Consider the following 21983-nt stretch of genomic DNA (forward strand, 5'->3'; position numbering starts at 1 on the left):
TGTTTCCTTAGTGGCATTTCTGTGATGACATGGGATTGTACTCAGTGTCTTAAGAGGTCCTTTCTCATCTGGTCTTTTATCTTTCTAAAGCTTCGTGTTATCTAAGAAGTACTTCAAACTGAAGTCCCATTCTCTTCTCATGTCTTCTAAATAAAAAGTATGAAATAAGCTTAGTCCAAATCTCTGGAGGAATTTTTTTCTGATTGACAAGTCCTTGCAAATATGTCCTGGGACCTGTCTGTTCTGCCTAATAAATCATCATTAACTCTCACCAGATAAAGAGAGATTCTCTTCATCTGACAGGGTATCAATTCAGTTGCCTTAATGTATATAAGGTTTTAGGTCCCTCCACCAGCAGGCTTCAAGAAAGGCTTTTTGTCAAGTGAAAAATGGAATTCGTGAAGCAAAATTCAGCTGCCAAGTTTGCTGGTGATGGACGAGGCAGATGGGAATGCAGCTCTTTCCTTCTCTGCGTTATCGATCCTGTGGCTCTGACCAGCGTAGCAATGTTCTCGGATCAGTAAAGCCAAGCAGAAGTGACCTAGGGGAGCAATGGTGGTTTAAAGCCAGGGTCAAAGCCAGAGCTCTCTTGGGGAGAACTTTTGGGAGGTCAGTGGCAATGGCAGCTCTGGAGCTGGTCACTCCTCGACCTCACAGGACCACAAGTTGCAGTGTGGTACCCGCCCCGTGCCTGGCAATACTAAGCGGAACGTTGTTTTCCATTTGCTGGGCCATGTCACTCAGGAATCAGTACATGGCATGCAAGCCACAGTGGCAATGTTCATTGTTGACCAGAACTGTCCTGTGCTGGGCTTGAGAGGTTTGCTCTGCTTGCTGGGACGTGTTCTGTGTTATCTGCCCTTCCCTCCGGTAAATCCCACGCTTCTGGTGTCCGAAGGTTTAAGAAAACAGCACTGTCCTTCTCTGCCTAGGCTAGGATCCAGAAGGAGGCTTTCTTATATGCAGATAAATTAAAGCTAAATTAAACTGTGCTGATAGGAAAAAAAAAAAAAGTAGTTTAGCATGTCAATTTGTGCTAACATTGAATACAGAGTCCAGAAATTTCACTGATTCATTTGCTTTCCTTAGTTGTCTCTCTTGGTCTTAATTTTGTTTAAACTATAACAGTAGATTAAAAAAAATCAAACAAAAACCATTACTGCTGTGTGTAATTGCAAGCTATGTTTTTTTGCATTTTTTTCCTACAAACTGCAAGATTAAAAAACAAAAAAGGCTTCGGGATTTTTTTTAACTTAATCCTTTCCCTGCAAGAGCTGAGCTATTAAGAAATGCACCAACCAGAAGTTTTGTCCTGCACTTGCAGAAATGGCAGTTCTGAAATCGCTGCAGTGTTTTAGTGCTTGTACCTAAGTAAAAGGATCCTGCTTAGAAAAATCTATGCATCGATACCCAAAGTAGTTCATTGTCTATTTGCTAGCTTAGTTGCTAAAGCAGAGAGTTCAATGTGGGTGAATCTGCGGGGAGGCAAATGCCACCTTGCGTCTGCAATTGGGCTGTGGCCTTGGAGGAACAAACCAGCAGGATTTCTGTGCTGCCTGTCAGGTGAGACATGGACAGGGAAGAGGTTGACTGGGTGTTGCCTTGCAGAGTCCAGCACTTTGCTGAGATGCCGATGTCCCAGCTGCAGGTTGGTGCTTTCAGACCCACGGTGACAATAATGGAACCGGGGGAAGGCAGATGAATGTGCTGAGTCGCTTGTAATGGATTGTCTCGAACCGAACAGGAGTGATTAAAAGGAATATTCAAGGATTTTCTTCCTGATTATGCAAAGATTTTAATAGTCATCCTCTTACAACTGTATTCAAGATAAACCAGCCTTGTTAATGTACCTACAGAACTTGCTTCTCAGGCTTCCCTGGATGCTAGCCCAGTTCCTCAGGTAAACCGAACGTCTGAGCCTTTGGAGCCCTGCCTCTATAAATAAATGAAGATTATTTCTATTGTATGGTCCAATTCTTCAAGCTTTTGACAGGGCTTTTAAAGGAAGCTACTTGAAATCTATGTTAAAATAGAACATAAAAATGAAACGCCTATATCCCTCAAAGCTGTGGAAGTATCTTTGCCCAGTACTTAAGATCATGAGAGAACAGCAGTGCAGCCAGGGCCTAAACCCAGCATTCAGGGAGCAGAGCTGCTGCTTGGGGTGCCTTGGAGGCTTGAAGGAGAAGCACTAGGTGGGGCGTGGGGCAAAACACCAAAGAAACACATAGCAGATGGCCTCCAACCAGCAGAAGAAAGGGTGAAGAAAGCAGCTCATATGCAGCTGGTCAGGCTGTGTTAAAAAACATAGTCTGGGTGCCCAGATAAGGGTGTCATCGTATTGGAATGAAAAAATAAATAGTTTTGTTCTGTTAGCTTCAGTAAAGGTAGTGCAATGGGCAGACATGGAGTGAGAGATCTCGTAACACTTTTGTGGTGCAAGGTAAAAAGCCAGGCTGAATGTGTCTGTCATTGGCCCTCTTGCTGGAGACTCAGAGCTGACAGAGCACCAAGGTATGTTGCTTATCCAATTCCTCAGCGAGAGCAGAGAGAAGCATCAGCCTTGTGGAATAGGAAGTCCTGAGTTCTGCTCCTTATTTTGTGTGTGTGTGTGGCACGTACGCTAAAATTCTGTGGGGTTCCCGATAGCACAAATACTGGCAGAGCTGGTAGAACATTCCCTCCTGCTTGGAGCCAGGTTAACTGCATCAAACCAGCAACAGCAAAAATTGAAGAAGCCTTCCAAAGTTGAGTAGAATTCATAGCAGAAATTAGACTAGACTTTATAGTTCCCATTTCTTTATCAGGCTCGTGAATTTAGGCCTCCTTTTGTAGCTTAGTTATTCTGCAATTTTCAGTGTTTGGGAAGGGGTTAAATGAGTGTTGCTGTCTTACCGTATGTGGTGGCTGCATTTTCTCATGGCTTGTTACTGAAACCCCACATCTGTTACCTTTCTGTTGATAACAGCTTCAGATTCACTGGCCAGTCTCCAGAGCAGCACCTTTTCTTCATCACTGTCTGCTTCTGTCAGTTCATCTCTCAGTCATAAAAATTATAAAACAAAGTCCATTGTCTGTCTGCTATTGCTTCCATTAGAGACGCCCTGCACTTTCATTACAGGGATCTGACTTAGTAATTTTTGGCAGACACGGTGTTTTACAAACCTGAAAACTCCTTGCTGTCACTAGCTGACCCTCCCTACACTCTTGGGAAATTGCCGTAACTATCTCTATTTGCAGAAATGCCTATAGGAAACTCAGACAGAAGTGATACCCCAATTTTCATTCAGGGCTTGCAATTTAGGTGTCTTGTTAGCTGTGCTCCCAGCACTTCAGCCTGAGTTTTGCTGCTGTTCAGTCAGCAACTCTAACAGGATGCATGGCTCCTTTATTCTCCGAGAGACAGAGTGTTGCTAATGGGATGTCCCCAAAGGATGTGCACACAATAGCATATCTAAAACCTGAAGCTTAAGTCTTGAATGATGGACAAGGATCTTAAGGAACCTCGCAGATCACCTGGAAGAATTTCAGTGTGCTTACAACCTCTTATTACCTGGCTTTCACTTACTTTTTGTCCCTATCTGTGCTCTTCTCCTACAGTAGTGCCACAGCCGTCTGCTGAGGTGTGCTGTGTCCCAGCTAGCGGAGGTCTGGTTCCTCAGTATTGCCTGTGCTGCATTATTGGATCCTGTGGTTCAGTTTATAACCCCTCGTATTTTCCCTGACTCTCTCCAGAGGAATAGTGCTTCTGATTAATTTTATTAGTAGGTTTATTTTAGTTCAAAACGAGGCGTGGGTTTCCAACTGACAGAAAATAGTCCTTTTCTTAGAGTATAACACTGTAGTTCAGAGATGTATTATCCAGAGAAAATGAGAAGATTTTAAAGGTTTCTCTAAAGGTAGAAAATTTCAAGCTTGATTAAAAACAGAGATAAAATAAAAAGTTCAACAACAATTCCAAAACAGAAGTTGCAAGGACCGCTTCCATGGGTTCCTGCTACAGGCCCACACTCACAGCGAAACTGTCCTGAACACGAGGGGTGAAAAACATCCTAACTACGAGATGGTGTACAAAATTCAGACATTTCCAGACAGAAGAGTTGTGAGAAGCTAGGAACTTGATAAACGAAGCCTTAGTGCAAGACGGAGAGGAAGGAGCAGTAAACTCAGTGGCAGCCTTTTGATCCAGGACTGTTGCACCAAAATTTCCATCAAACATCCCCTGCCTAAAGTAAGCCTGTTGATCTTAATTTTTTCCTCTTGCCTTGCAAATAGCTGAAGGAATTGTCCATCTAATGATCAATACCCGAATTCTTTCCTGTTATCCAAAGACACATGGTGCTCTTGATACGCAGAGGACTGTTCCTCACAAGATGTTTGCTCATTCTTATTCGATTCCCACCTTTACAGCTGAGCTCCTTTTTTTTTCCAATCACGTGCGTTGCCTCTGATACTAGAAGTGCTGTGACTCCTATATCTTGCTTAAATTCAATGATCTTCTTTACCAGCCCATCTCTTTTTAAAGCATTCACGGAGCAAATTACGGAGTCTCATGAGCAACCAAGTCTGCCTGTTCGACCATTTCCATCACTTTAGTTAAAGTTGTGAAGACAGAGAGCAGAACTCATTTACGGAGAACTGAATGTAACTTTTGTCTCTGCCTTGGCTCCAGAGAGCTCTTAATACTGAGCAATTTCCTCTCATCAAAAGCTTTCTTCAAGGTGGTGCTCATTTTACTTGGAGTGAGCTTATGTGCATTCATCTTCCTCAATACTTCATTAATCACACAGGGGAGGTCTGTTGTGGAGGATCCTGCCTGAAATCCTGCCTGTTCTCTTGTTTGGTTTAGAATGGGAGTTAATGGCTTACTGTCTTTGTCCAAACCCACTACGGAGCAGGGAGCGCTACGGGGAGGCTGGAGGGACTGGAGGCTCTGCTCACAGTTGCTGACTCCACCTTGACTCTCCCACCCCGTTCACACCAGGAGTTTCCATTAAAGTTTTTAAATGTTACAAAATATAGCTTTGCTTGATTCTAATCTCCTCTGCTGTGACTTGCAGAACTGCCTTACTTTTCAGGGTTGACATTTATAGTAATTGTCTGAGTGAAAGATTAGATTGCTTTGTGGTTAAGACATTGTTGACAGCTACATGTATTTAAGTTAATTTTCATGAATTATTTACAGAGGCAGAGTTAAGCATAATTGTTTGCAACACAGTTTGCATACAGTATACATAGACACACAATTCATATGAAATACTTATGATCTTTGTGAATTTTTCTAAATGGCAAAGGTTGAACTAATGCAGAAAATTAAACGCAAATGAGTAACCTCTTTACCCAAAAGCTCTAATTTAGGCTGACTAAGTGTCCTCCCCAACAGTTACAGATCAGGTGAAGACGTATACCGTAAACACTTTGCACTTGTTATATATTCCTGGTGTTGACATGCACCATGTATAAGACATTCAACTTTTCAGCCTTTACCAAAAGGCAGTTCCTTTTGGTGTCACCAAAGCAAAGCAGAACAATACAGGGAGATTTTTAAAGTACAGCTGGAGTATAAGACTGAATTTCTCTCTCATCAGAGAGCTTATTAAATTATCAATTATTTAAGACTCCTCAGCAGCTCATTGGTGAGTCCCACATACCAAGGCATAGCTTGGAAAGGAAGAGGCAGTTGCTCAAAAGAGGAAGGGAATTAAACGGGTTCAGAGTCAGTCATAGTTTAAGACAACTTTAAAAGCATTTTGCATATGGAGAAAAGTATTGTGAAATTCCAGACCTGGCAGGGTAAATAGGCATTACCCATTAATATCTTTTATGTTATTTACTTTTTTATGAAGGAAAGAACTAATGTCAATCTTAGCATTAACAAATACTTTGTATCAGACCCTAAATTAGCAGAGGATTGATCTAATGAGACATAATGTTTTCTCATTTGGCTTTGATTTTTTTTTTAAGGATTCAGAACACCAAGCTTTTTGACACAGGCTAATAGATAGAAAGTTCACTTGTGAACTTCAGTTTAAATTTAATTGTAAGTCATCAGGAGTAATCCAATTATATTACTTGAAAAGAGGGTTGAAATAAGGATGTCAGCATGACCCTGCTAGTGTTGCACACTAACTAGTTAAACAAACTGCTGGGAGTTGAATTAATAGACTCCAGGCTGCTTAGTCCCATGGCAACAATCAGCCTTAAAGATCTTTTTAACCTTTCATTAGAGATATAGGAAAAGGAAAAATAGTTACAGAATTGAAGATGTTGGGTATTAAGTAGGGCTTTCATTTTAACAATATCCCTTAATCCTTTTTCCTTTAACTATTGAGATAGATTTTTTTTTTCCTAAGGAAAGCCCAAGTTGGAGACTTTCAGGTGGTGGAAAAACAATATTTGGGAGAAAAGAGCAATGAACAGAGATAACAGAGCCGATGTTTCTGCTGTTGCTATTGTTCCTGTGGAAATCTAATTTGGCTTCCTTGAAGGAAAACAAAACAAAACGAGGACTCCCACAAGAGGAGGAAGAAGAGATCTGCAAAGAAAACGAGCATCCCCTGTCTTCCATGGGACAGATTTTTCCTGGCAGTCTTACTGGTGGAGAACCAGCGCTGATGTGATCTGCTCAGCCTCTGCAGCACCGGTGTGGTGAGCTGATGGCTTTGCTTTTAGCTCCATTTCCAGCAGCAGATACAGAGATGCTGCAAAAGAGTTAGGGAAGTCTTGCTTGGCTGATGCTGTCTTTTCTGTTCTATTAGAAGAAGAAAGTGGAAACAAAGAACAAAAAAAAAAGTAGGTTTGTGAGTACTAAAAATAATGAAGCCTCTTTTTCATTGGTGGCTGACTGAATTTTTAGCCCAGGAAGTTTATGGTGGAAGGTCTTGCATAGTTACGACCCTTCTCATACATTGACCACCTGGTATCCAGTGGCATTAGTTTACACTCCAGCCTTTCACTCCGTACGGGACATTAAACAGGGACATAAATAAGGCATTTCTCTTTCCCTTTCTCTCAGTGTCCTATCCTCACAAGACTTTTGAGGATCCAGTTATTTTTGCGCTTTCTACTAATCTGTCACCTCAGATTGAGATGGTCCTACAGGCTTAGAAGTTGTAAGTGAGGTGAGGGGAATGAGAAAGGCAGCAGGATCACACGAGCCTTGTTTCCATAGCAAATGAGGCTACGATGGTGGAGGAAGAAAGAGAAGACATATGGCAAGTGGTGAGAGCAGGAACCAGCTCTCCTTCTGAGGGTGGCTTCAGGGTTTAGTCATACGCTGGAGACGGTGATGTAATTTCTCTGAATCAGCCAAGATGCTTTTCAGGATCACATGAAGGTGCAGAAGTATCAGGGATCCAGTAAATGATATTTGCTCTTGTGGTGCTTCCTCTTCTTTTCTATCCATTGTCACAATACCTAATTACCTCCCTTTTATTATTATTATTTTTTAAAGATCACCAAATTCTGATGGCTTTACCTATTTTTCGAGGGTCATTTTTTCCTGCTTTTGCAGTTCAACACGCTATATAATGACAAATATTCATTTGCCTCTTCATCCAGTTGTATTTAATAGCAAGTATCCTTTATTATTCTTAGACCATAGACCTCTGTGTTACAGGTTGCAAAGAACTGTAACAAATATCAGGAATTCATCGTATTAGGAGGATGGCCAGGGTGCAAGTGTTTGCAGTTCTAGTAGAAGAAACCTAATAATATTGCTACATTATATAGATGGGATTTACTACTTGCTGTTTACTACTAATAATCTGCTTTATAATGTGTTCTTAATTATATTCATTAAAAAGAGCTCAGAAAAATCTTGTTTACAGCAGCAATGCACTTATTGCCAAAAAAGCAAAGCGTTTTCCACACATTCTCAGGAGAAAATAGGTTTTAGATACACGACTAAATGGTTTGGATCACACATTGGAACCAGCCAGAAAGAGATAAATGCTGTAAAGAACACATGAATTTTCAGTCCTGCACATACAGAAGACAGGTGATTCTGTGCACCCAAACACACTACGTGGTTGGAGAAGGTCTCCTTAGGTCACAGCCTCCTGTCAATGCAGCATAACTGATCTGATGGACCCATGGGGCTGGGTTTCCCCCACCCACCACCAGCAAGAGCCCTTTTGGGAGCTCAGCCCACCAGAGCCTCCCCCAGACCCCAGCACTTTTCGGGAGCTGTCATCTGATCAGTGTTTTCTGCCTCCTCGCTGTCCAACCCCAGCGTCAGGTTAAACCCCAGGGCACATGGGGGTACTCCCGGGGTGGAGGAGTTAAACCGTGAGGGTCAGTGCTACGGGGCAGGTGCTATGTGTCTGCCCCACGTGTCTGGAAGACGATGAGCTGGAGGGGTGCGTTTCTTGACATGCCAGGCAATTTCATCACTGCGAGGAGAAAACCGGTGTGGGTCCTTCGAACCGTGGGCAGAGAGAGGGAGGGAGAGGCCGCCTTTTGCCAAGTGGCGAAGAGTGAATTAACACAGCGGGGGAAATTGTCGTGCTTTTCGGTGATTGTGAAGCATAATGGCAGTTACCTGCCTGTTTTCTTGAGGGATTTGTGCTGAGCAAGGGGGAGAGCTGCTAACAGGATTGCAGGGCTGGGGAGAGATTTGGGAGGAAGAATCAGAAGAATTAAATGTGCGGCATGGAGCGAGGAAAGATGGTAATGAATGGATATATCTGCCTGGCTGCACAGTGCCAGCCGCTTCAATGAATTTATTTAAGGAAGAGAAGCAAAATAGCTGGGTTATCATGATTTTCCATCCTGAAAAATACCTTTTTTTTTTTTTCTGGTAAAAAATGTCAGGTAGCTTAAGTGAAGTCTTCCTTCCAGTCCTGTGGGACTGATTTGTTCCCATGGGTGTACTTTTGGGATGATCCAGTGGTGATTTAAATCACTGGCAATGCTTCCTTTGACCAAGATGCTAAAACCCAACTGCTAGAACCGAGGAGGAAGGAATATGATAGAGCTCTGTATATCCTGAAGGTTTTAAGTGCTAAAGTGAGAGGAGGGGGGTTGTTTTACACAGTACAAAGAGATCTATTTAAGCTCAAAGTTGCACTAAAATAGGAATTTTTATATGAGCCATAAGAGTGTCAGATGGCTCAGATAATAATAATATCACATAAAATAAAGTAATTGTATTGTATAAAGGTTGTCAGTTTATTTGCAACACATCTAGTCATAAAGCTGATCATTTTCTGTTAAATTAAGGTTGCACAATTTGCCTCTGAGCAAGAAATAAAGGGGCCGGTACTTTTTATTTTGTATTTATTGCCTTTTTTTCACTGGATTTTTAAGTCATTAACTGAAAAGCAGAATGACAGACATTCACTTGCTAAAAGACAGCGTATTACAACTGAAAAAGTTGCCAGCCTCAGAAAGTTATTCTTTTTTTTTATTTTGAGATCAATTGGATTAGGGGAGAGTGCCCAGAGGAAGGCAGACAGGCATCGTAAGCAGGCGCAGCCGGGAGGGTGACAAACCAGTGGCCTCTTCTGTTCACTCAGCAGCAAGTCTGATGGCTTCAGTCTCAGAGCATCATATAAAAGTCCCTTTGGTGGCCTGCATTTAGTGGCACAGCAAACAGCCACTTACTTTTATTTACTCTCTGGACCAGGACATATATAATTGTCAGAGCTTATAATAAAATCCTTAAATCCTTTTTTTTTTCCTTTTTGTCTTTGCTAAGTAAGTTTAAAATACCAGCCCTTCAGATCAGTGAATAAGGAAGATGAAGTAGGAAAGCAGAGAAAATACTTGTTGGCAAATGGATTAGGAAGTGGAGAACTCTCTCTATATAGGCTATAAGCCCCAAATCAGATTTGATAAATCAAGTGATATTTGCAGGGCTCAGTAGACTTAAATATTGCAAGGAACTGTTACTCTCATATTCATCTCAGCATGCAATGTATTCTGAATATTAAATGGTGATAGATCAGTCTCTTGTCAGTCACTTGTCACATTTCTGAAAGATAACAGATCAGTAACTTGATTAATAAACAAAATCAGGATAAATTTCTATTTGACTAGAACTGCACGAAGGATGGTTTTTATTTATTCATTTATTTCAGGATTACTTTTGGGTAGCAAAATATACTTCATGCACTCCTCCCCTCCATGGGTGCAATGCAGCCATGGTCACATGTGCCAGAACGGTGCCGAGCATGGTTAAGATCTGCTCTGAGACTCACATGTGATTTTCCACACTGTGTGAAATTATTTGAGCTAGAAATGGGAGCAGGATTAGAGCGAGGTCTCCACCTGCAGCATGTTCAGCCAGCACGCTCAGGGAAGCTGCACCAGCCCCGTAATGCCTTCTGCTCTGAAAACACGGACCTGCCCTGCATGGGGTTACAGGGAAAATCCTGCTGGGATTCAAGCTCATTTAGCTTGTGGACATTTGTTTCAGGTTTCTGCAGTGGCGTAGATGGTCTGTAAAGAAGCCCCACGTGTGTGGCATGCTGTACAAAAAGGACACACCACAGGGAAATTATTTAGTTGAGATGCGAAGACGTAGCTTCAGCATGCACAGTGTTTACACACACAAGGTTAGGAGTTTAGCGTGCTCTGGTAAGGATTTGGACCAGTAGGGAGGGCATCACTGTTCTTATCTTTTTTTTTTTTTCTTTTTTCTTTCTTTTGTGCCTAGTGCTTAATTAAAATAAAACATGGCATAAAACTGCCTTGCTTCCTGCCAGCCTGTCACCGGCAGCACAGTGCAGAACTGCGAGCAGCAGCTCTGGGCTCAGGGTGACAAAAGCTGCCCTATTCCCTGCATCCTTCAGGGGAAGGACTTCCCTGATACTCCCTTCCTGCCCTGAGGAACAGAATTCTTCCAGGTTTCCTGGAAAATTCAACGCAGAAGTTGTTTAGACCAAGTATGATGAGCTGACTTGTTTTGAGGCTATTTGTGGCTTTTCAGGTGTATTGCAGAGCTACCCTGAACAGCCCTCTGCTCTTTGTAGAGAATTTTATCTTCCAAATGTAGGCGCTCTAAACTTCAGCTTTGATACCTGTAGTGCACTGAAGCAGAGGCTGCTAACAATATTCAAACGACTTATTTATTCACAACCAGCCCAGTTTTTACTTTAATCGGGGTCCAACAGCTAAAGTCTTGTTACCTCCCATAAAGATATCAAAATAACAGCACTTACCCCCGATAAGCCAAGGATTATTTCACATCCACTTTTTTTTTTTTCTTCCAGCCTCCCATGAAGCGTACGAGTGGCTGCGGGAGAATCTGCTTGAAAAAGAAAGGTAAAAATACTTTTGTCAACTGAGTCTATAACCTGTCTTAAAAGCCTGGATTGAATTGCACAGACGGTATATTTCTCCCTGGTAATTATGATAATTTTTCATTATTATCACTATCATTTAACTGAAGATATTCCCTGTAGAAATTTCTCTTGCTGTCATTCACCAGTTTACTTGCATATGTATTGCCAGCACCTTTTCTGGCGTGCCCAGATAATGGAGGAATAAGTGAAGATTGGCTGGGCACACAGTTCGTGCAGGTGCAAACACGTGAATAACCCCGTCTTGAAAACGCCCCCTGTAAAGCCCCTTAACGGAGGGAAATGTTTGTGTAAGGAAGCTGTCAGGTCGTAGCAGAGGGCTCCAGTTAGGCTCCGAGGAGAGAATACGGTGTGATGGGACACGCACCCTTGGCGCTGAAAATCAGGCCCCGGACGTGTACAAATGTGTCCATATGATGAGCCTATTTAAAGGGAAACTAATTAGAAGTATAGACAATCCACCTTTCTTCAAATGAAATTATTGTACTCTCTGATCCATAAAGCTGACATTTATCCATATTTATATGCTATTGCTTAGTGAATACCTGATTAAGGAATACAGCTGCCAAGTGAATAAATTTGTTGTTAATCAAATGGTACTATAAAGACAGATCATCAGACCTATTAGAATATATTCATTCAGCAGATAAATCTGCGTGTTGCTGTTAGTGCAATGTGTAATGCAAATCTAATTGTTCTTTGGAGCTAAACCTTGAGCTTTGCCAGAATAAAAAAGACTTTGCATGGATGCAGATGAGACGAAATCCTATATTTTTGCTGAGGGCCTGAGAGCCCTTGGCGTTATGTCTTGTATTGAAAGTAAATTTCATCCTAATTGAACACTAAAGACTGAGGAATGCTTAAGTCTGTGCACTGAAGATTTTACTGCAGTATATAATTGCCTCTCTCTTTTGTTAGTGTATCTAATTCAGCAGTATAAATTACCAGCCTAATTTTTTTCTTATTGTGTGATGTACTAATACTATTATTTTGTACTGGTGAGAATTAGCAAGTGGCATTTACGTTTATAGAGCCTTTCATCCAGGGAAAATCTAATAACAACATTGGTCTAAATATTACATTAAAGGGCTGAAGCATGTTGGAGATGAGAAGATAGCCCGGGGTGACTGGTAAATGGCCACAGTGTTTACAGGGATCCTGCAAAACACTACAGTGACTTTCAGGAGCTTTGAAATGCTGGTGCATTTGTGAATCCAGATTTGAAGTACTCTTTGCAGGATTGTGCATTGTATTGAACTATGACAAGTATATTTGTGCTTCAAATATTAACGAGGAGCAGATACAGCACTTCTAAAATGGTCCATGATGTGAGTTGCTTGCTCTTCTCCACCAGGCACCGATTCTGCCAGTAAGCAGAGATAACTCCAGTTTGCAAAATCTGCCCATGCCATTACGTCAGTCCCTTGCTGAATCTAGGCAATGTTTTGATAAGAAATGCTACATTCACACATAGCTGAAGTGTTCAGGGCAGTTTTATACTCAGCATAACCCATTTTACCCTAGTCCTGTACAACACATGCAAAACTTGCATAAAATACGGAACCAGGCAGATGGCCCATTTTTTCACCTCCAGCCTACTTTTGTTTGTATTCCCCATCTACTTTTTCCCCTCGGTCTACTCCTCACCTAATGAATATTTGCCAATGGCCTTAAATGCAATAGTCCTGCTTTAGGTTGCGTTCAGTCAGAGCTGTCCCTGCTGGGTTTAGTTGTGTCTGTGGAGAAGGACATAGCATGAAGGGAAGACCAAGAAGAGAAAAGCTATTAGAGACTGAGAGAAAAAGGGGGATGTCTCAAACATTCGGCAAGAAAGGGGTGTTGCTGCAATTTAAATTGGCTCAGAAAAGCGGCTCTCTAGAAGGCAGGATAGCACTTGTCTGAGGCCCACCTCCTGGGAAGCACCTGAGACATCTTTGCACCTGTGGTTCTGCCAGTGGGGAAGGGAAGATCTTAGCACACGCAGCTGAACCTCTTTCCAGAAGGTTCTGGAGCACCAGCTGCACATGAGAGGCAGCATACGAGATCTCATTGCCCAGAGAGGTTGTGGGGTCTCCTTCTCTGGAGATATTCATACCCCACCTGGATGCCATCCTGCGTGGTGTGCTCTGGGTGATCCTGCCTGGCAGGGGGCTGGGCTTGATGATGTTCAGAGGTCCCTTCCCACCTTGGTCATTCTGGGATTCTGTGGGATGAGGCCTGGAGGCGAGACCATGGCACTGCCTTACAAACAGTGCAGGCCCAGGGCCTGGGGGCCTGGTGCTGCCAGCAGGCCCGGAGCAGAGGCACCGCTGCAGCCTGTGGTGGTGGTGGTGATGGTGGTGATGATGATGATGATGATGATGATCTGTTTCTTTTCTCTACTCCTGTCTGTGTCTTACTTTCTCCCCCGTGTGTTACAGTCCTCTCAGCCCTTTGTAAAACAGCAAGGCTCAAACAGCTCCTGTTAGACAAGTAGCTCCTGGTAGAAACAATGAGGTTTAATCAGCTTCTGCCATCTCTGAAACTTCTCAATGCGTCGTTTGTTGTTATCTCGCCTAAGGGTACTTCAGACGTGGTGGTCTCTGAGAGCAGCGTGCAGTACAGCCCTCTCCGTCCCCCCACAAAAGCTTCTGAGGGGTTCAGCTTTGCAGCTGCTTGACCAGCATTGGGGATGGGCAGAGCAGGCACAGCCCTGCTGTGCTTTGCTTCCCTTGGTGGCGGAGGACTTCAGGGGAAGGTGGAAAGGTTGGGAACTGCGCTGGAGCTCTCTCCCAAGCCCTTGCCAAGGGAGCTGGGCTGGTGCAGGGGACACTCTGAAGAAGACAACACGTCCAGGGAAGGGTTGTAGACCATTGCTCATCTCCTGGAGCGAGGTGGAGGAAAGCATCGTGGCTGCCCCGTGCTCTGCTCCTGGCACAACAGCGGTGTCCCACATCATCTGCTACCCAGCACGGGCTGTGAAATGTAGTGGCCTGTTAACTGGGTTTGTTGCTTACCTTGACCATCTCACCTGAAGCTTACCTGTGAATTTGCTGCTGATGGATTACTCTAAAGAAACCTTTGGAGCTGTTCCAGGAAAAGATTTTCAAGTCAGATGTTCTGGGTAATCTGTTCTTAAACCCCTATTAAACCCTCTTGGTCTACTCCATTCAATGCTTGCCAGAACTGTGGTGGCAAGCGCACTGAATGCAGTTCAGGCTGCTTTTTATTGCCATGAATGTCCCCCTCACCACTGCCTATCCAGTGGGGAGCTGGCTGCAGTCAGCTCCTCACAGCTTGAGCCAAATAATCCAGTAAATGCAGTGAAAATGAGAAAATGAAGACTCAAGTAGACAGGGAGTTTCTTTGTCTTCCTTTGACCTTTGGCATTCCTATATAAGCATGCAGATGTGTACATGCACACATAGAATCATAGAATCATAGAATATCCTGAGTTGGAAGGGACCTTTAAGGATCATCAAGTCCAACTCTTGATACCGCACAGGTCTACCCAAAAGTTCAGACCATGTGACTAAGTGCACAGTCCAATCTCTTCTTAAATTCAGACAGGCTCGGTGCAGTGACCACTTCCCTGGGGAGCCTGTTCCAGTGTGCAACCACCCTCTCTGTGAAGAACCCCCTCCTGATGTCGAGCCTAAATTTCCCCTGCCTCAGCTTAACCCCGTTCCCGCGGGTCCTGTCACTGGTGTTAATGGAGAAAAGGTCTCCTGCCTCTCGACACCCCCTTACGAGGAAGTTGTAGACTGTGATGAGGTCTCCCCTCAGCCTCCTCTTCTCCAGGCTGAACAGGCCCAGTGACCTCAGCCGTTCCTCGTACGTCTTCCCCTCCAGGCCTTTCACCATCACATGCTGCAAGTGCTTCCTGAGTGCTTCGAGTGGGTCCTGGTGGTTTCCCTGCTTTGTGGGGACCTGTCCTTCTACTCCCAAGGAAACTCTGTTACTAAGAAGTTTTCCAGTAAGACTAATTGTCTTGATGAAGGCTTTAGATACTCTCTTTTTTCCTAATATATAATACATTATCTTTTTCTCTAGTATGCATTCGGAGTCTTGATGGGCTTTGCTCAAAAACTCGCTGAGAAGCTTGTCTTCACTGTGAGAAGTTTCAACTGAGATTTGTTTTGAACTCATCAGCATTTCTCAGGTTTGCATTAAAAAAACTGAAATGTTGGTGAGAACAAGAAAAATCAGTTTTGAAGAGTCCTGGCAGTTCTGCAGACAGTGGAATCTGCCCTCATGCCTCAGTTGTGCCAAAAGGTCATTTTTTTAATTTTAGGAGTTGACAAAACAAAACTGAGAGGTGCTATTTTGTTTGAGAATACAGGGGCTCAACTGTAGAAAAATTGGAAACCCGTATTCGGAAGCATACAATGTGTATAACCTTGGGAAAAACAAGACCTCTCCTGAAAGCAGTGGGTGACACTGGCAACAGAGAAGAACAAGTGAGAATTGATTTTTTTTTTGGGGGGGAGTTGCATATCAAGAGGAAGAAATTGGAAAAAAGAAAAAAAGCTTATAAAAATCAGAACAGACAGAACAGGAAAGATTAAGCTGTGATTATAAGCATGCTGTGTGAAGAATCAAGTCGTGCATATGCTGTGGGTATGCAGAGCTCTGAGATCTCACGTCACCGCCACCCGTCTCCCTTCCTGTTCATCTTCCTTTGTGTCATCTGAACCTCCACGGCAGGAGAAGTGTGAAAAGACCTGTCTGCCGCCTCGCGTTTATATATCAGCCAATGCAAAGGCTTTCAATACCAACTGGAGTTTCCAAATACTGTTGTAATACAAGTTCACCCCTCCTTTTCTCTGTACGTGGAATCAATACGCACGTAGATTAGTGTTCTAGTGTTTCACCGAGGAACATGCAATTTGAGTAGTTTTATAATTTCGGTTCAATTTTCAGCATCATTTCGGCTCAGCAGGACCTTATCAGCGGTCCCGTTGTGCCGAGCCATCACAGCTGCCAGCTGACTCGATGGGCACGGATCCGTGACAGCTCAGCGGTGTGGGTGCCCTGTTCCCCTCTGCCCAGGTCCTCGCTCTCATCACCCTCACCTGAAGGCCACCGTGTGTGCTGCTTCTTGCTGTCTCCCATGGAGAAGAAAGATGTGTGGAAAGGCTGATGAAACTGCAACAGTAGCAAGTTTGAGGAAATTATTGAATTCACAGTGATGATAATCATAGCCTGAGCAAACTGACTGAAATTAATGCACCAGCTGAACTGCTCTGTCTGCTCTGCCTTGATGTTCCTCATTTAAAATGAATCTCTCCAGACCTGAAGGCTGTTTGGAAACAGCTGATGGTGCCCATAATGAGGATCCCAATCTTCAAGTCTCCAAACTGAAATTAGACATATGTCCTGACATGTTGACATTAATTTGAGCTGTTATAGCTGTAATGGGTTTATTTTGCTAGCATTTTTAATAGAATTTCAGGGGAAACAGGCTTCGCTCCATGAGTCGAGTAGGGGAAAGGCTGTGAGCAGCCATAATTTCAAAGGTTAATTTGAAAATGTTTTTCTTGACAGAATTTTTCTGAATTGTGAGGTGGCTTGAAAACGTTGTATTGTAGTAGCTGACGCTGGTTGGAGAAGAGGAACGGGTGGGTGTCGCAGCGGGGATGCACCAGCCTTCCACCAACCGGGACCTGTGCCCAACTCCAGCTTGACTCCAAGTAACATACAGTCATAGTCAAAGCAATAAGAGTATATAATTGGTCAATAGTGACTGTTTTAGTAATTTACTGCATGGCATCAAAGGATTAAAAAAAGACCCACAAGGGAAAGCAGGCGAGCCATGGTCCCGAAAGTTTCCCTTGAGCAGAACCCAGCAGGTTTCTCCGAGATGCCCCCACCTGCTCCAGGAGCACTGGTTCTGATGGCGATCAGCCCTGCTGGGCCCCAGCCCCACAGAAAGCCCATAGGCGAGCCAAAATGATGCCCAGGTCTTCGGTTTATTGGGTACCGTTCAAATCCCACAACCTTCCCGAGGGGAGGCTGGATGGGGATGGCTGCTGCCACACTTGAAATAACTCGATTTAGGCCAATGGGATGCAGCGCCTGGCTGTTGTTTTCGAAGGGTAAAATGTCACTGATGGCAGATTTTTAACCTAGTGCAATTCAGCAGATATTTGATACTTTTATTTCCTTCTGCTGACTTTATACGGTGGAACAGGAGGCGGTTTGCACAGATTAAACAGTATTCTGTCTGCAAATTAAAATCAATAACTTATTTATAGGGCTGCCGATGTTCCCACAGCAAAACAAGCCTGCCAAGTGGCTGTAAAAGTCCTGAATCAAATGCCGTGTATCTCCAGCCCATCTACGCAGTTGGCTGTCTGTGGCCATAGATACAACGCAACTTATCTAGTAATCGTATCGCCTGGTAATTGCAGGACGTAAATAAATATGATTCCTGAACCACTCAGTGGTGGGGGTTCTTTCCAGATCTCTGTGATGGCTGGTTGTTGCCCACGTACATTGCTGTTAAACCTAGTATTGTTCATCGGGGTTTTTCAGGAATCCATTTATTTTCATGAAAGGGGGCTGGCCAGGTAGTGCACCATGTTTTAACCCCCTGGAGACGCTCAAAAGAGCAAATCACATAGCAGTATTGGGAGCATGACAGGAGATCAAAGCCCAGTAATTGGTTTTCTTTCACTGTTCCATCCGACAGCCCCCTTCCCACTATGGCAACTGGTAGTTTGAGAAGATGGGCAGCAAAGTTCAAGGGGAGTGCGGCTCTGCACCGTTGGCACCATGTCGTTGTGTTCTTCTGGGGCTTAAAAGGCCTCTGAGGTGGTGCAACAACGGTGAGCTCACGAGCTGGGTAGGAAACCTGGCAGCAGCAGCTTCAAACAGGAGAGCAACCAGAAGCGCTCCCTCCTTCCAGGAGCTGCCTCTCCCCATTCAGCTTTCTTGAGGTCTCTGGGCTCAGAGTGACCTTTTCTGAGTCACCAGGACCTCTTGGAGTCTGCCCCAAGCCTTGCAGTCTGTAGTGGTTTTACACTGAGATCCAGGGTATGAAGACAAGTGCTTATACGAGAATTGTTTTAAACAGTTTTATCCCTCTGAGTTGTGAAATGAACATCTTGGAAAGGTGAACTGTGTTTGCAGAGAAGCTTAAAATAGGAATCACGTATTTAGGTTGTGCTTTTGGTGGGCATGATGAGATTTATTTACCAGAGACTGCATGAAGTAAATACTTCTTCGAGGCTGGCCGGTCAGGTATTTGTCCAGAAGAACCAGCAAGTGCTTGAATGTACAGACCTGGTGGTGGCGGGTTATCAACAACCCGATTTTAGACTCTCTTCTATCTCTTTCAGACTGGGACCCCAGCCTCTAACAGTTTCCGTGAGCTGTGGCAGAAGCAAATGCATATTGAGGTCCTTGTGCGCTGGAGCTGTAGCCTTTCATTCCCTTTGCCTATGAATATACGTTATCCTTAGGCTTATGTATCTCATCTGAGACAGCTCAAATAGAGAGTAACTTTCCCATTGTGCTTCCTCAGCAGCCTTTGCAGAAGCCCTGCAGCTTTCTGCCCTTTGCTTTTCTTCCTTCTGTGTTAGTGCTCTGGGCAGTGGCAGCGCCTGCTTTGTTAGCAGCAGAGGTGAGGAAGAAATCTCCCCACCTCTGCCAAGAAACTGGAGTGAACAGGCATGGGAGGAGAGATGAAAATAGATGCAACACAAATTGTCATTTTGCAAAATGACTTTTTGCCAGAGCACTGCTCTGAATACGCAGCGATGCCGTACAGATGATTCTTGGCCAGTTAAATAACAGTTTTCCTCATATTTATTGCTCTTGAGTTATGCCTGACAGTTTTATTGCGTGCAGACTGGCACATTATGAAAAGAAAAGTAAATAGGTCTGTGGAATCATGGCCGCGGTATTCCTGGTTTAGGGGAAAAGAACTTGCTGCTTTTACCGCATGTTTGAAAAGAGGAGACAGTTCTCCCTCAGTGTTTTATAGCAGCTCTCCCTCCCACCTCCCTCTTCTACCTTAAACAGTCTGGATTTGTTTGGCTTGTATAATTAGGCAACAGCAGCTGATCGGATTTGAATCAACGGCATTATATCATCGCGAAAGCTGCCTCGATTGATGGACGAGAGAGGCAACAGCCTGGTTATTTGCAAGAGCTATAAAATGGCCCGCCTGTGCCATGCACACAGAGAAGTACATTAGCTTCAGCTTTTTTATAATTCTTTGAGAGTAGATATACTGCTAAGGCACTTGAACTCTATTATGATGTCAAGCTTCTGTTATTTTCTATTATCCTTGGGACAAAAGCAAAAGAAATCCTGTATATGGTCTCATGAAAGAGAATGTATTCTTTGAAAATAATTGTGCCCATAGCCCTTAGTGCACAGTTGAACCTATACAAATTAAAAGGACCATGATCAAAGTTAGTGCAGTATTTATTTAGGCTACGATGCCTCTTTGCAAAATAATTGCAATGATGGTACACACCAGCAGTGCTGAAAATGTGTTTTACTCTCTTATTTCCTTCCTCACAAATCCTGCAAGAAAAGATACAGCTATCTTCTTTTATCAGCCAAGATTTGGATTTAATGACTTGCCCTTTTCCTCCCAGCTTTTTCTGCCTGGTCAGTTAAGAGCAGAAGTAACTTTTTTTTCCCATGTATGCCTCCCTATTTTGGACCTCAATTGCTTGCTATTACCTCCAGCTGTGAACATCTTCTAGATAGCATTCCTCGGTACGCTTGTGAGTGCAACAGCACCCCAAGGATGGCTGTACATAAGGATGCTGCGAACCCCAGGAGGCAAAATCCTGCAAAGCCAGGAATTTTCCACCACTTTACTTGAGACTTAGAGGCTTAACTAGTTGGGTATAGAGCTGTGTCTACTAGTTCAGGTGTATCCCTGCATGCAAAATAGTTGAGATTGTCTGCAGGAACTCCTATAGGATAAGATGCATATATATAAGATGCTCACGTAGTCAGCGGCAGGATACGTTTCCTAAACCTAGACGGCCCGTGTAAATGAGTGCTGTAGGAGCTAGCGTCTTTGACGCTTGTTGTATGTGGATGAGGTGGTCGGAGGTCTTGGAAGACTAGGTTTGGGGAAAGGGAGGGCTCACTCTCACTGTCAATTGAGCTTGTTTGCTTAGCTTAAGAAACTGGGCTGAAATCAGGCTTTTCGCCCTGTCATTCCCATTGCCCTGCTGTCTACAGTACAGCTCTAGGAGTCTGCGGAACCGAAATGAGCAGATATGAAACGCGTCTTTGGAAGAAAACCCCTGTAGCCCCAGTGGGGTCAGCGTGGTCCTGTGCTGTCCCTGCGTCCTGGCTTCGGTCACTGCTCGGGTTGCTGCCAAAAAGGCAGCTGTGATGCTCCGAGAGCGTCCTTGCTCGTGTCACCGCGTCGGCCAGCCTCGGGGCAGGCTGCACGGGGGGCCCTGCAGGGCTCAGGGCGGTGTGCAGGACACGTGTGCTGTGCTGGCCGGGCTGTGCCTGGCCTGGCTGGGGCTCATTTTCACAGATACCAGACTTCTTGTGACATTACGGCGGGTGCGTTTCTCTGAGGAGGGGGAGAGCAAGCCAAACAACGGCACTCGGCTAAACAGGCTCTTTCCATCCAGCTGTACAAAAGGCACCTCGGCACACTTGTAAATATGGGAGAGAAAATGGTGTCATTGGTCTGTAATAAGGTATTCCAGCCTCAGATTGCCATCTGTCAATGATATTTTAGCTTATTTTCTTTCAGGAAGGAAAGTGAGCTTATTTTCTTTAATCTCCTGAGAAATTACTCCAGTTATTTACAGCATTGGATTTCCTTAAAAAAGATTGTGCTGCAGCCAAGGGGATTATTTGAGCAAATAGTGTTTTGTTTTGTTTTGTTTTGTTTTTTTTCTCTTTTGTTTCACTGCATTAGCTTATTTTAACGGAATAAAGAAAACCTTAGCAAGTGCATTGTGGAGACTGCTACAGGTTTCTATATTTTCCATTTCTTATTTCTCTGCAAGAAAAAAACATGATACAGTATTATCAGCTACACACCCTTTAGAAGTAATGAAACCCAGACTACCTGGGCTGACTTTAAAAGAGCCAATTTTTACAGTCATATTTCCATGCTTCTATTTGCTTTCTGTTTTGAGCCTCAGCTCATCGAAACTGCTGTATCATTTGGATGAGATCAAGCTAGAAACTTTTGGAATGAAAGCTGGGCTTTTCAGTCACCCCAGAGAACTGCTCCAGATGAACTGCCTGAAAAACCAGAGCCGGGGGCACCAGTTAAGGTCCTGGCTTTGGCGCGGATGTGCAGAAGCAGGACTCGGTGCAGAGAAAGAGGTGAAGGAAAAGAGCCCTTTTTGCCTCCTGCTGTTTGGGGCTACCTCAGTGAGGAGCGGTGGGTGAACAGAGCGACAGGGGGTGGCCGTGGTTGGCCATGGTCCCTTCCATCGTTTCTGGGTCCTTCCTGAGAAATGTGTTTCTCTCTCTAGACGTGTAACCTGCTGCATTTAGCAAGCTGAGGCAGGATCAGGAATTCAGGCTTTTAATTACACTCGAGGGACTCTCGTGAGATCAAATCCCACATCCTGATAGAAGGCAGCAGGGAAGGCACCCGAAGGCAGTCGCGTGCAGCTACTGATGTGCAGATTTGAAAACTGGGAAACGTTTCCCCATAGAATCGCTCTTCCCTAAATATTGCAATTGCCA

The 21983-nt window shown here is 44.0% G+C and overlaps 1 protein-coding gene across 6 annotated transcripts in view; it reads left to right on the top strand.

Annotated features, from left to right (window-relative positions):
• PTPRT (protein tyrosine phosphatase receptor type T) overlaps positions 1–21983 on the top strand; it is a 582374-nt gene that overhangs the window by 53523 nt on the left and 506868 nt on the right. For all 6 annotated transcript variants that reach the window (XM_080557602.1, XM_080557611.1, XM_080557610.1 and 3 more), the window contains one exon: positions 11217–11268. In XM_080557602.1, coding sequence (XP_080413728.1) covers positions 11223–11268 — 46 coding nt within the window. In that variant the 5' untranslated portion in view covers positions 11217–11222. The remainder of the gene's footprint in view (positions 1–11216; positions 11269–21983) is intronic.

This window comes from Anser brachyrhynchus, assembly GCF_964034855.1.
Source record: "Anser brachyrhynchus genome assembly, chromosome: 16".
Taxonomy (NCBI): Eukaryota; Metazoa; Chordata; class Aves; order Anseriformes; family Anatidae; genus Anser; species Anser brachyrhynchus.